This window comes from Taurulus bubalis (genome assembly GCF_910589615.1).
Source record: "Taurulus bubalis genome assembly, chromosome: 1".
Taxonomy (NCBI): domain Eukaryota; kingdom Metazoa; phylum Chordata; class Actinopteri; order Perciformes; family Cottidae; genus Taurulus; species Taurulus bubalis.
In genome coordinates, this window is record NC_136589.1 from 10,368,718 (window position 1) to 10,381,554 (window position 12,837).

General features: G+C 40.5%; 1 protein-coding gene across 1 annotated transcript in view; it reads right to left on the reverse strand.

Annotated features, from left to right (window-relative positions):
* Window positions 1-12,175, reverse strand: part of uggt1 (UDP-glucose glycoprotein glucosyltransferase 1) — a gene marked incomplete at its 5' end in the record, with an annotated part of 30,056 nt that extends 17,881 nt beyond the window's left edge. Inside the window, 14 exons of the mRNA XM_079219619.1 lie at window positions 76-195; window positions 1,048-1,198; window positions 1,630-1,721; window positions 3,041-3,101; window positions 3,208-3,307; window positions 6,304-6,404; window positions 6,687-6,765; window positions 6,896-6,992; window positions 8,775-8,949; window positions 9,037-9,149; window positions 9,256-9,386; window positions 9,711-9,790; window positions 10,125-10,263; window positions 12,145-12,175. Of these exons, the coding sequence (XP_079075745.1) occupies window positions 76-195; window positions 1,048-1,198; window positions 1,630-1,721; window positions 3,041-3,101; window positions 3,208-3,307; window positions 6,304-6,404; window positions 6,687-6,765; window positions 6,896-6,992; window positions 8,775-8,949; window positions 9,037-9,149; window positions 9,256-9,386; window positions 9,711-9,790; window positions 10,125-10,263; window positions 12,145-12,175 (1,470 nt within the window). The remainder of the gene's footprint in view (window positions 1-75; window positions 196-1,047; window positions 1,199-1,629; window positions 1,722-3,040; window positions 3,102-3,207; window positions 3,308-6,303; window positions 6,405-6,686; window positions 6,766-6,895; window positions 6,993-8,774; window positions 8,950-9,036; window positions 9,150-9,255; window positions 9,387-9,710; window positions 9,791-10,124; window positions 10,264-12,144) is intronic.
* Between the last annotated feature and the right edge of the window lie 662 nt (window positions 12,176-12,837).

The window sequence follows — 12,837 nt, forward strand, 5'->3', positions numbered from 1 at the left end:
ACACAGATATTTTTTTCACAGTGATTCAGATCCATTTGGATTCACAAGGGGTTGATTATTCAGGTCTGAACGAACCAGATTGTGGAAGTTCTTGCGGATCTGCCTGATGACTCCAGGGAAGGTCGGTCGGAGCAGCTCCTGCACGTTGTAAGGCCACGAGCTGTACCTGTGGTCGGTTTCCAAGTTGTTAATCCACTAAAAAGGGAAAGCGAAGAGGAAATGTTTGAAAGCATCACCATGAGTCCAACAGCAGATCAGTGTGAATAAGACATTACATTTTACTGCAGGTAGCTAAATAACTAAGGCTGCAATTAACGCTATTTTTCACTGCCTATCAATATTTCTTATATTATCTTCAGTCATGTGATATATTTTTTTTTATCTATGTAAGGTCTTCAAATTACAGCCCAAAATACAAAAGTGTTCAGTTAACGGACTGGGCCCAGAGAATATTTGGTATTTTTTAATTAATGACTGAAATAATGAGCTGATTTTCCAGTGGTGGAAAGTAACTAAGTACGCTTGTTGAAGTACAGTACGCAAGTACAACTTTGAGGAACTTGAGTATTTAGATTTTATACTCGTACTTCTAATCCACTATAACTGAGTGGCAAAAGTTGTACTTCATGATCTCAAAATGGAACGTTACAAGCTACCCAGCAGTATATAAAGTGGTGCGTACATTAACGCATCAATAACTTGAACCCATTTGCATAATACCGTATATATTATTCTGAGATGAGTCCTTCTGCAAACAGCTTTTACTGTACTGTTCTGATGCTAATGCTTTTGTATGTGTTCTTGAAATTCACTTCAAGTTAATTTTGAATGCAGGGCGAATAACATAGAACATTTACACTTTTCAATAAAAACATTTCCAGAAGCAATTTCAACTCCATTTCCACAGCAAAAACAGCTTTATTACAGAATTACAGCAGCTCCAGGTTTTCCAGGAACAAGAACCCACAGTAAAACACAACCGTGTGTGCAAATTATTTTTGGAGCAAGTTTTGGCTATTTGTGTTGTGTATTAAAATTATTTCTTACACTGATGGCGGGGTTACGGATGTCAACAGCGTAGTCGGAGTCAGAGGGCTGGACGTTGAGCTTTAGGATGTCGTGGATGTACGGCGTGTCGATGTGCAGGGAGCGCAGACCCTCCATCACCCTCGCCTCACTGCGCAGCACCTCGAACACACTGCAGGGGACAAAGTGTGGTCATCTTCAGATAATAAAAATACATAAACATATACACTCTGTAATTTAACACTTTTAAAGCTGAAACAATTAACTGAATTTGCTAATTGAATGACAATCACAAGTTTCAAACAATGTATTTTCAAACCAAATCACTATTGGTAAAAATCGGTCACAACTCATAATGTTTAAAACCTTATGTACACCTAATATTTAATTATGGGCTGTTGTATTTAATTCAAACATGATCTAAAGTAGTGAGTTTATCAGCATGTTACACATATTAAATGTGACTGAATGTAAATGTTTGATTTTATAAATTGCAAAACGTGATGAAAAAGGGAAAGATAAAAAGCAATGTTACACAGCCAATTGACAGCTTGATATACTGTATATTAATATTTGATAATGATTGTGTGTGTGTGTGTGTACCTGAAGATGTCTTGTGTGTCCAGATCTATATGCAGCCCGTTGATGAACAGGGCCGAATCCCCAGGCTGCAGGCCCAGAGTTCCTTTGAAAAACTAGAGACAGAAATGTCAACATGACTAAACATCCAAGTCACATCAAACCCCTAAACTGAGGGGCAGATCGCCACGCTGTGTAGCAGGTAACGTCAAAGCCAGCCATCACAAAGTCAATTACATTGTAAAACCAGAAGCAACAGTCAACACAAAGGCGTAATAAGGAACGCCTGCAGCTCCAAACAAGCACTGACAGCTCTGTTTAAAGCCAGTCTGTTTAGAGCAATCAAACCCCACGCTAAACAAATCTAATTATTAGAGAAAGAGTGTGAGAAGTTGTGCGAGTGTCTGTGTGTCTGCACATGCCAACCAGCCAAATCTCATTACAGAAAGACAAAGACGTCAGATTATTCATACTCCAGACACTGCAATTACAACAAGACATGATTAACACAAATATTATGCAGACCAGTGTGTGTGTGTGTGTGTGTGAGTGAGAGAGTGAGTAAGAAAGAGAGAGAGAGAGAGAGAGAGAGAGAGAGAGAGAGAGAGAGAGATAGAGAGAGAGAGAGAGAGAAACGTCTGCATGCAAGAGCATGTGTCCAAACTACTTCAATCAATAATCATTTCGCGCTGCAGGACTCAGTGCGCCTGCTGAATGAATCACCGATTCAGTAATTAGGACGTTTGGTGCTCACCCCCACCGACAGCCCAAACTCCTGTCTGCACACCAAGATAATGTGAGCACAGCTTGTGGAGGGGGGGTGAGGAGGCAGGAGGCAGGGAAGGAGGAGTGAAAAAATATTTGACAAGAAAAGGAATGATTACTTATTCCATTAGCAAGGCAAAGCCAAACACAGTGTCAGAAACTGAATGTTTTTCAAGTCAGATGTTGTTTAGAATTTATCACATAATAAAAAGGTGAGAGGAACAAAAAGGAAAGCAGGAAGGGCAGTTCTCATTTTGAGATATTTCCCTAAAGGCGGCTATGAGGCGGAGGCCGTGTGATTGAGGCTGTACGCAATAACGCTATCTAGTGTTTTTCTTTATTTCCCCCCTTTATTGGACTGGATTCGGAAACAGCTAAAACTAAATTATCCGTGACCACCGGACAACACGATCAGCAGGAGGGGGAAAGCACCACCATGTTGGATAAAGACAAGACGGAGGAATGAAAGAGGATGAAGATGTCAAGTCACTATCTAGGTTTCCATTGAAACGGTCTGAAACATTTCCATCCCCCTTATCTAGATTTGCTTCATTGTCAACAAATTCCACTTAAAAGTCAAAAGCAACAATGTATTGCTCCTATTAACAAGTGTTGTCTGTGTCGCCAAAGATGCATCATATCGAGGAACGATGGACAAACAAACACATACCTTTTGGTTATCGCCAATCTCTTTGCGGATCTCGTCGGTGACCACTGTTTTAGTGATGGATCTATGAGGGGACAAGGGCAGGCTGAGCTATAGGACTGCAGACGTGTCAATATCTGTGCAAACCAAAACTTCTCACTGTAGCTACTGTGCGAGTGTTTCTTCTTTACCTGGCTTTGGTGGGGAAGTTCTGACTGAGGTCTTTCAAAACGCTGAGGGCTTCAACGACGGGAGCAGCAAGGATGCGAGCTGCCGTCTGGAAACTCAGATCTATGAAAGAGAAGGTGGGTGGACGGGTAGGAAAGGAGGGCAAAAAGAAAAAAAGAGAATGAGAGGAGTGGACAAAAGCAGAGAAGAGATGGGGAAACTCACGAGAAGGTACAGAGAAGCACAGAAGAGGAGAAAGTTTTGATAAAATAAAAGCACTATGGAGCAGTCTGGACTCTAAATAAACTCACAAAGAGTGGACGCTCAGCTTTCTGAAGCATTAAGTGTATTTCACTTCATTCTGAAGAGGAAAAGCAGAAACATCTGAGAAGTCATTTGGGCACATTGTCTGGTCACCATGAATGCGTGTAGAAAACGCCGTGGCAAGCAGTCTAACTTGTTATTTCACTCTGGATCAAAAAGGAGGCTCTATTGACCAATGGATGACGCCGTCCCTGGTGCCATGCGGCTAGCATTGTTAAAAAAAAAAGTCATCAGTTAAGCCAATTAACATTAATTAGCAGATAATTCCATGTTAACATGCTTGTCTTTGTGTCTGAGGCATTAATTACTGCTTCAACTATCTCAAAGGATTTAAGGCAGGATTAAGAATATAGACTAGAATATATCAACGCCTGTACATGTTTAGAAGTGCAGAGAAGATAACGTGGAAGAGCGTATAGAAGATGCAAGTATGCAAGAAGATGAAGAAGAGTAGTGAGGAGTATTTCAATGCAGCGAGCATTGGCGAAATGGTGTTGTAGCCTGTGTGATTATTAGCCCCTGGAGGTCTCCCTCTCTTTGTAAACAGGCTGAGCTAATGAGCCCCGGTGGGGCGGAAGATGAAGACAGATGCTCACGTGGCATGTTTGACAGCGGAGTTCGACTGACTCTCATCCGCTCACATCCTTAATTCACCACAGTCTACGCGACCTCATGCCTACACCCTGCCAGAGACATTTGCATGCAAAAGCACATGAACGAGGAATAGTGGGGAACAAAATGTGTTTGAAATATGTATCAGATTTACACCTGTGAAAGTGTGTTTAAATATGTAATCCAATAGATGATGTCACCCTAATCAACAATGCTTTTGTGCTGCAGCAGACAATGCCCTCATGTCTTCAAGATGTTATGGCTCTAATGTATCAAGAGGATGCCAATTGATCGTGGCTATTAATTACAGAACTACAGTGGGGGGGCCGTGCATTTTATACCTAGGCCTGCTGTCTGATATCGTATACTTAAACACGCGCATGGCGGGATGCTGTTCCAGTTAGTTTCCATCGCGTGTGGCCAAGCAGGGTGAGATTCGCCGCGGGGCTGGGAGGACAGCAGCTCCAAGTGTTACACAGAGTCCACAGAGAAACTCTGCAGCTTCTTCTTCTGCAACTTTAAGTGGGGGATCGCAAACAACTTGACTAGGTGCATACCGCCGCCGCCACTTAATGTACTGGATTGTGTGTGCAGGGTGCTTTGCTGTCTCTGTGAGGAATCACAGTACATAACCCCCTCGCTGGCTGTGTCTAACCGGCGGAGTGAGAGAAGAGAGAGAAACATATAGAGAAACAGAGGTGAGATCTGATTGGATGAAGAGCGTTAAGGAGCGCGCTTGAGGTAGACCAGACGCAGACAGACCAGGCACGAGAAACAGACAGGAGACAGGAGCTGGTCAATGAGAAAATAAGCCAATAGGGAAAAATAATGATAATTCATGTAGTGTATTTGTATAAAACAATTATATTATGAAATATATAAAACTTTTAATTATATATAAAAAATAAATAATTAAAAATGAAATTATAAAATAGCAATAACTTTGTGATTCTGTTTAGGCCAGCAGAGAAGGCTTAGCAGGCCCTGACGGCCCGCCACTGCAGAACTAGCGAGTTCACCGATGGTATGATCTCACTGACTGTTAAAGCAGCAGAAGCCGATATTAAGTTCTGTTTGTTCATTTATGATCAGTGCACGAGAAGAATAAATCAAACTAATGAAACAAGTGGCAGCACATCAACAACTGGGATGCAAATTATCTCAAAGTAATTACTTATAACTTGAAATGTTTTTTGTGCATCACGGAATGATTACAAGAAAGTGTTTGAAAACTTTTTTCATACACAAAATCAAAGCTGAACATGTAGAGTATAGTCAAACAATTTAGAGTTTCATTCATGCATTTAAAGCCAGAGAAATCTAAAAACATCATTCATTATTACATCAAGAGGATCATTTGTTGCTCCATTTAATTACTTAGTTGCTCCACTCTGTGTGAAGAAATCAAATAGGCATACACATTCTGCACAGCGTTGTTGCAGCTCTTCAGTAAAGCTTTGTGATGTTTACGCGCTGAGTGAAATATTCAATGTCTTGTGCATCATATTTTAACACTTTGAAGATATTTAAGTATTCAGATCCTTTACTTAGAGCATTGGAAAAGAAAAAAAATACATTCTCTCTTAAAAAATGAAAATTGATTTCATAATCAATAAAACACACCCGAGCACAATTCAATATACTCAGGGTTCCTACCTGATACATCGCACTCAAGTAAAAATACAGGTGTATTAGCAGCAATATATTCTTAAAATATTGAATTAATTATGCCGAAACATGTGTATTGTATTACCTATTTGATTATTAAGTAGCAATAATGTAAGAATAGTTTGTCACGATGGCGCTGTTTAAAAAAAAAAAGATTCTGGGTTTCTGAAGGGAATCTGTAAAAGCGTTCCAAAACCTTTGGAACGCTTTTGAAACCAAAGGACACGGAGCTGAGGGCGCATTTACAAGATTATAAAATCGATTTGCTCAAACCTAAGTGACAGCAACGATGCCTGCAGGTGTGAACGGTGAGCTGAAGACGTGTTTAGCTTTGATGCCGAGAGGATGCATTTTCATTAGTCTGTCGAGACATTGGCTCCGGCAATTTTTTACGGACGTAATACTGATATTTCCCACGTGGACTGTTTGCATTTACATATCCAATAATGTTACAGCAGGAAGCGAAATGAAAACAGAAACTTTGCAGCAGAATATGATTTGGAGGAGAGACCCACCTTGCATTTGCCAGACTTTCAGAGGTGCCATGTCATTGGTGCTTTCGACCAAATGTTTTCTCAACTCCTTCAACTGCTCTTTAAGCTCCGGGTAAAGTGTCCTGGGGGAGAACAAACAAGACAAAGCAGACGGAGAGAGTAATTGCCTCTGCTAATTGCCCTAATTGCTCATTTAGAGTGAGTTGTCAGATTTACAAATCAATTTGTTTATTTTTAGGTTAGTTTGTCAGACATAAAAGGTTTACGGTCAGCACTTTGAGGGAAGAAATTGTGGAGGAAAAAAAAAGAAGGCGAAAAAGGCTCGGCTGGTGTGAGCGTGGTGCTCTTCCTGGAGCCGAGCCAAGCTTTGACTTTCTATCACGGACTCACGCAGAGCCACTCACTTCAGTTTGCCAAAAAGGAATCCCTGGACCTCGTCCACTGAATCATTCTCTCCGATCACTGTAGCGTTCACCTCTGCTCCTGAAACCACAATCAATGAACTTGTTATTCACATGAGGAATGTGTGTATCAATAGTGTGTGTGTGTGTGTGTGTGTGTGTGTGTGTGTGTGTGTTTGTGTGTGTGTGTGTGTGTGTATGCGTTTGTGCACCTTGGACTTGTGTGTCGTCCTTTGCCTTGTACTCCTGGCTTTTGATGGCCAGCTCAACTCCGTACCCCGACAGATAGACTTTCTTTCCACTTGGGTTCTGGAGGGAAAGGAGGAAGCATTGTAAAAAAGATGAGGGCGAAGTCGTCCTTTTTTATATCACAGGTGTGTCCGATTCCTTGAGGTGACTTGATACACCACTTGTTTTATTCAGCGAGAGATAAATGCATGCGGTAATGAAATAAAAAGAGGCACAAACGGCTGTATTTAACATCCGTAGTGAACGGATTTGAAACGTGTTTTTAATCTACATTTGCCCATATGGCTTCTGCTGTTGTAAAAGGGGCTGTAAACGTCTTTGTATACATCTTTTTCTCTGTTGTAAAGAAAAATGCATCTCACTTGCGTCACAGACAATTGTGCTTGCACACTACTTTGACAGCTTTCAAGTGCTGACAACCAGCTGTTGCTTTCTAAGTGCTGAAGATATTAACTGTAACCCTGATTGGCCCTGAAGCAAAAGGAAAAAGTGTAAAGTGTTACAACCGCTCTAGTGCACAGGACTCCGTGCCTAACAGACAGATGGTAAGAATAATTTTGCATAATTAGAGTGGAAAAGCAAACTTAGCGGGTTTATTTGCATGTGAGGGAAAAACTGATCCAACTTTAACCTGACATGATAAATTGGAGAAGCACTTTTCATCTCAGGTGAAAATGAGGAGCCCAATTAAAGTCAAATGAAAACAAGTGCTTTCTTTTAAACCAATGTTTTACTTCACGTTTACTAACAGGTACAATCAGTATATGTGGTTGTGGGGGCTGTGCAGTACTTCAGCAGATGTGGATGACAAAAAAAAAAAAAAAAGAGTATACATTCAATTTCTTTGACTTGCCTTTTAAAGAAACTTTAACCTGACAACCCCTCTGGTCACAAGGACAACACTAACTAACTAACTTACGTAAGTAATCTGCAATAGTGGATAAAGTTGTACCTTTCAGTTGTTTTGGTATTTCTGAGACTATGTGCAAATGAGGAAACAGCTCAAAAATATTCAGATGTAATGTGTATTCAGACAAGCATTAAATCTAACGGGTGTGCGATTGTGTGAAGATATATTTGTACCTTTAATTGCTAAAAAATGTTTCGTTTTTTCCCCTTCTCTTTATTAGATGCTGTTAACTGTATCTAGTGTAACGTCCTCATCTTACAATGCACCAAAGCAACGTTAGTCCTTTAATACTTAAAGCCAAAATTCAATGCAATGCTTCTTGCACACAGACTGTGCACACGTCTAGTCTTTTAGTTTAGCAAATTCTGGCTTGTGTAGGAAGTGACTGCGGCGTCATAACTGACATCATATACAGCGCCGACAGGACTGATTTGTCGTTGGTGACTAAAGCGACACACCTGGGAGAGCTAAGAGTGCAAGAGTGGAAATGTTGAGTTTTGTTGAATTTGGTGGTTTGCCATTCACATTTCTACTCATCAAAGAAAACCAGAATCAAGAGAAGAGGGAGCTGCTCAAAGCCAAGCGAGGCAGAACGAATAGCTGCTATTACCACCAGCCACATGGCTATAATAAACCTTGCATTCAGAAGGAATATTGTGTCCGTATATATATACACACACATATATATACATATATATATATATATATATATATATATATATATATATATATACACACACATACTATATACACATATACATATACACATACATATATATATATATATATATACACATATATATATAAATAATAAATTGTACATATAGTGCTAGCTTTTGACTGCAGTTGTGTCATTGTGTACTGTATTACTGCATTCCATTATTGCATCCATGTAAAGTTAATCTTGTCATAAGAGTGTGAGAAACACCTACAGCTAGGTAATGGCGGAGCACATAAGTCGCCAGGCCTTCGTGGACTTTGGAGGATATGACTTGATGAAGCATCTGGAAATCCGTTTTCCCAACCTCTGCGTACAGAATGACAACAGGAGCTTCAGGATTTGATCCTGGGTATTTGTGATCGCCTTTGAAGAGGAATGGCTTTGGCCTGAAAGAGAGACAGTGAAGTCAGTTTTACGTTATTATTTCACTGGTTCATCACCCTCGTGTCTGAATTGAATGCGTCTGTCGTTACCTCGAAAGTGCGGTTTTCAGCAATGCTGTTAAACCTTCTTCATCACACGTCTTTTCTCCATGGACGCTGAAAAACGCTGTGCAGCCGGCGGGAGGAGGCTCATTGGACGCGATCTAAAAAATAAGAAAGAAAAAAGGTGAGCAGGATCTTTCTTTCACATTCACTCTTCACATGCATGTACAGGCCTTCAAACACAAAATCATAGCATGCTCCTGGTACCTGTTGGAAGGAGTGTACTGTTGAAGAGTAGGCTCTCAGAGAAAGGGCGAACTTGAGCATGTTCACCTGGACGGAGCTGAGCAAGGCCCCAGCTTTCTTAACAATCAGGTCGTAGTAGGACTTGTCTGTGTCTGCATGAGGACAATAACCATAAACAGAAGTAATGACTCAACATTGTGTTCCGCCTCTTTTATCTCACTCTGTTTAACTGTTTTACATTCTTCAAATCTGACACAGGAGTTATGGTTTAATTGTTTTTACACGGGCAGAGACAGAAAGGAACAGAATAAAAACACAGTTTGCAGCTTTGTTCCATCATGTTACTGCTCCCATAAGTGTTTGGCCAAAACACTGACACTGCAATTGCTTTCAAACACATCATTAATTCAGTCGCTCCCGGCACAGAGACTAAAAGTGAAACCTGGTCAAGAGTGGCCTGAGCAGCTTTACTTTACCATCATGATCTCCTTCTATGTTTTGATTGGCCTCCACAAAGTCCCAGAACTTCTCCTGGCTCTCCTCTGCCAGAAATTCGCTGAGGAAGAAGAAGGTTGGCAATTTAATAAGCTGTGCATGCAAGTATACACTTTGTGCGACCTTACTGTCTGTTTATTGTTAATAGCTACATTTGGATGAATAATAAAAAGACAGTCAGAGCACATAATACTACATCTGAGGCCTCTAAGTACTCAGTATCTTGCTCACGCATCAGTGAGACAGAAGTTTAAACTCTCTGGGAGGACAGCCTCAGTAATGACCGCACATGCCCTCAGGACATTGATTTATTTATTTATTATCTGTTTCCGAAATGTAACGTAAGATCCAAGGCAGCCAAATGGCTGCTACTGCTGAGCAGTGCAGTTTCGTACCTGGCTTCCAGCAGCAGAGGGGTATCGGTCCATTTCGTTGTGAGGGTGGTGGTGACAGCCTTGGAGTCTGCAGCCCCAGATACTGCAGACAGCAGCGACAGCAGCAGGACCCAGAGAAGCCACATCCTCAAGCCTATGCCTGGGAGAACAGTGGAAGGAGTGGTGGCAAATGAGTTGGAGAGTCAAAGGACGGCCAGAATATAAGAACATGTGTTACAGAGCCAGGGAGGAAAGCGCAGTCCTGTTTATATATGGCAGAAAAAAGCATCTTGGGTGACACATGGACATCTGAAATATGTGTGACTGCACCCAAAGCACACTGAGGGAGCAAAGGGATCCAATGAATCAGTCAACATGTGAAACACTTGTGTACCGTTACGCTAACATCTTTGATGTGTGGACACCTGTGTACCAATTAATTATTACCAATTATTCACTCTTCGAATCGTATCATGTGATCATTCTACAAATTTCTGTAGTCCAAATAAAATATTTCAGTCAATTATAAATGATACCAGTACTCCTTGTATTGCAAAGGATCAACTTAGAGATGTGGTATACAATAAAGCATATTCTGCTTCATGGTCTATTTTATTCCAATTGGACCACAATTTACAAAATTAACATCATGCTGTATTGAAGAAGACTTGAAACTAGCAATTGATACCATAAACTTATGTTTACAATGTTTACTGAGGAAACAAATCAAGTGAAAAGTAAAGTAATTTACTTATAAGTCACCCCTTGCTAGAGAGAATGCAAGTTTAACACACTTATGTTGGAAATGATGACCACTGCGCACTCAGAAAAGTTGCTCAAGCAATGTGTATATTTTCATGCTCAGAAGTGGTCATCGTTTCCAACAGTTACAATTTGATACGAGAGGGAGGCACCATCTGATCATCGGTGGTCTCTGGAGATGCTTTTGACACGTTTTATGATGCAAGGTACAAAGTACAATCCACCACAACTTGATTTAGACAAGGCTGAACCACCAACTGAGCAAAGCAAGCAATTGCCCCGGCGCACCATGAACCCAAAGGTCACTGTCGTGTGTTTTTTGTAATTTAATAAATTGCCTGTTCCCAAGACCCTAAGACCCTTAGCTACTTGTTTAGTTCAGAATCAGAACCAGACCCATTTATTTTCCAGTTATGTTACACATACGAGGAATTTGTCTTGGCGGGTGGTGCATTAGACAAACAACAACAATCAACACAGTGCAATAGAAACATATTGCATTTACAATAGAATAGAAAATATAAGTGCACAGACAAACAGATAACAGCACTACAAACAAGTGTTATATTTAATTCTGTGCTCAAATTGTGCACATTCCTCAATCCCTGTTAATTATATGAAGCAGAGTGAACCTGGGGCTAGGTAGAGCCAGACCAACACAACAATAGAGCCCATGGTGAAGACATGTAATGTCTTGCTTTATTTGTCAAACAGACCAAAGTTAATCCGTGTTTTGATCATGTTTAGACGAGGAAAAGCTACAAATTCTCACATTTGTCTACCAATTAACTCACGTCGTACTGTATGTCCTAAAACCAAATGCGACGTCTTCTACGTCTCTTGTAAACAAAATGCTGAATGATCTTTGACCAATAGGAAAGTTCAGCGTGGCTCCTCCGTCCAATGAGCGCTCAGTTCGTATATCCGGATTGTTTCAATGACAATCCTCGGAGCTGTTAAAATAGCATTACTGTGTTTATAATACGGTTAAGTGGCCGAACGGCTCTAAATGTCCGTTAACATTCCTTTCAGAAACCGTATACCGTGGGTGAATCACGGCCAACTGACGCTTCATGAAGATTGACGTTAGCCAGAAAGACGCAGTAAGCTAGCTAACTCTTGCAACAAAACAAGGAAAACCACACGATTTTGTACTTGTTTCGGGTTACTCACTGTCCGCTAATGGTGTACTCAATAACAATCAAAAAACAATATCAATCAGTTTTGGATACAGTCGTTTATAGTTTCATCACATAAGATATTCATGATATATGCTCACCGAAGCCGGCTCCGTAGCTTCCTGCAGTCATGATGCACTGAGGAGTAGTGGGAGGGTCCTGTCAGACAGGATAGGTGACCACAATGTTGCCTGTTCAAAGTGACTAATTCCTTTCATACATGAATCCTCCGAGCATTAAACTATTTAACAACACGGCAACTTGACTTGAACACAAAATAGTCCATTTTAGTTAAAAATATTTAACGACTGAGCCATAACTCCTCCCACAAAAAAACCCCATAACGTTACTTAAATATAATACCTTTTTTATATACTAAAAAACTGTATATTTCTTCAAGAGAATAATGATTTGAACAAAGAGCATTTGGAGAAAAAGAACATGTTTGCAGCCAACATTTATTATTTCCAAAAAATTGGAGTGACATAAATCACAAAACTATGATATCCCTGCTAGATGCGAGTGGCTGGAAAGACATGATCCATGACAACAAATCTCATTACCGGATCATTATATATCAAATATAAAATGCATGCTTAGCTGTGGTCAGTGGTTCTTTGTATCAGTTAAATGGAAACCCCCACCCTAAACATAATTTACATTGTGCTAGTCCAGTGATTTTGGACAGTAAAATCCATATTTACTAACATACACAACGGTCTCTCCAGCTACAAATCATGGCAGGTGTCACTTTTATGGAGTTGGTCCTTTGACACTTCATTAGCAGCAGGATA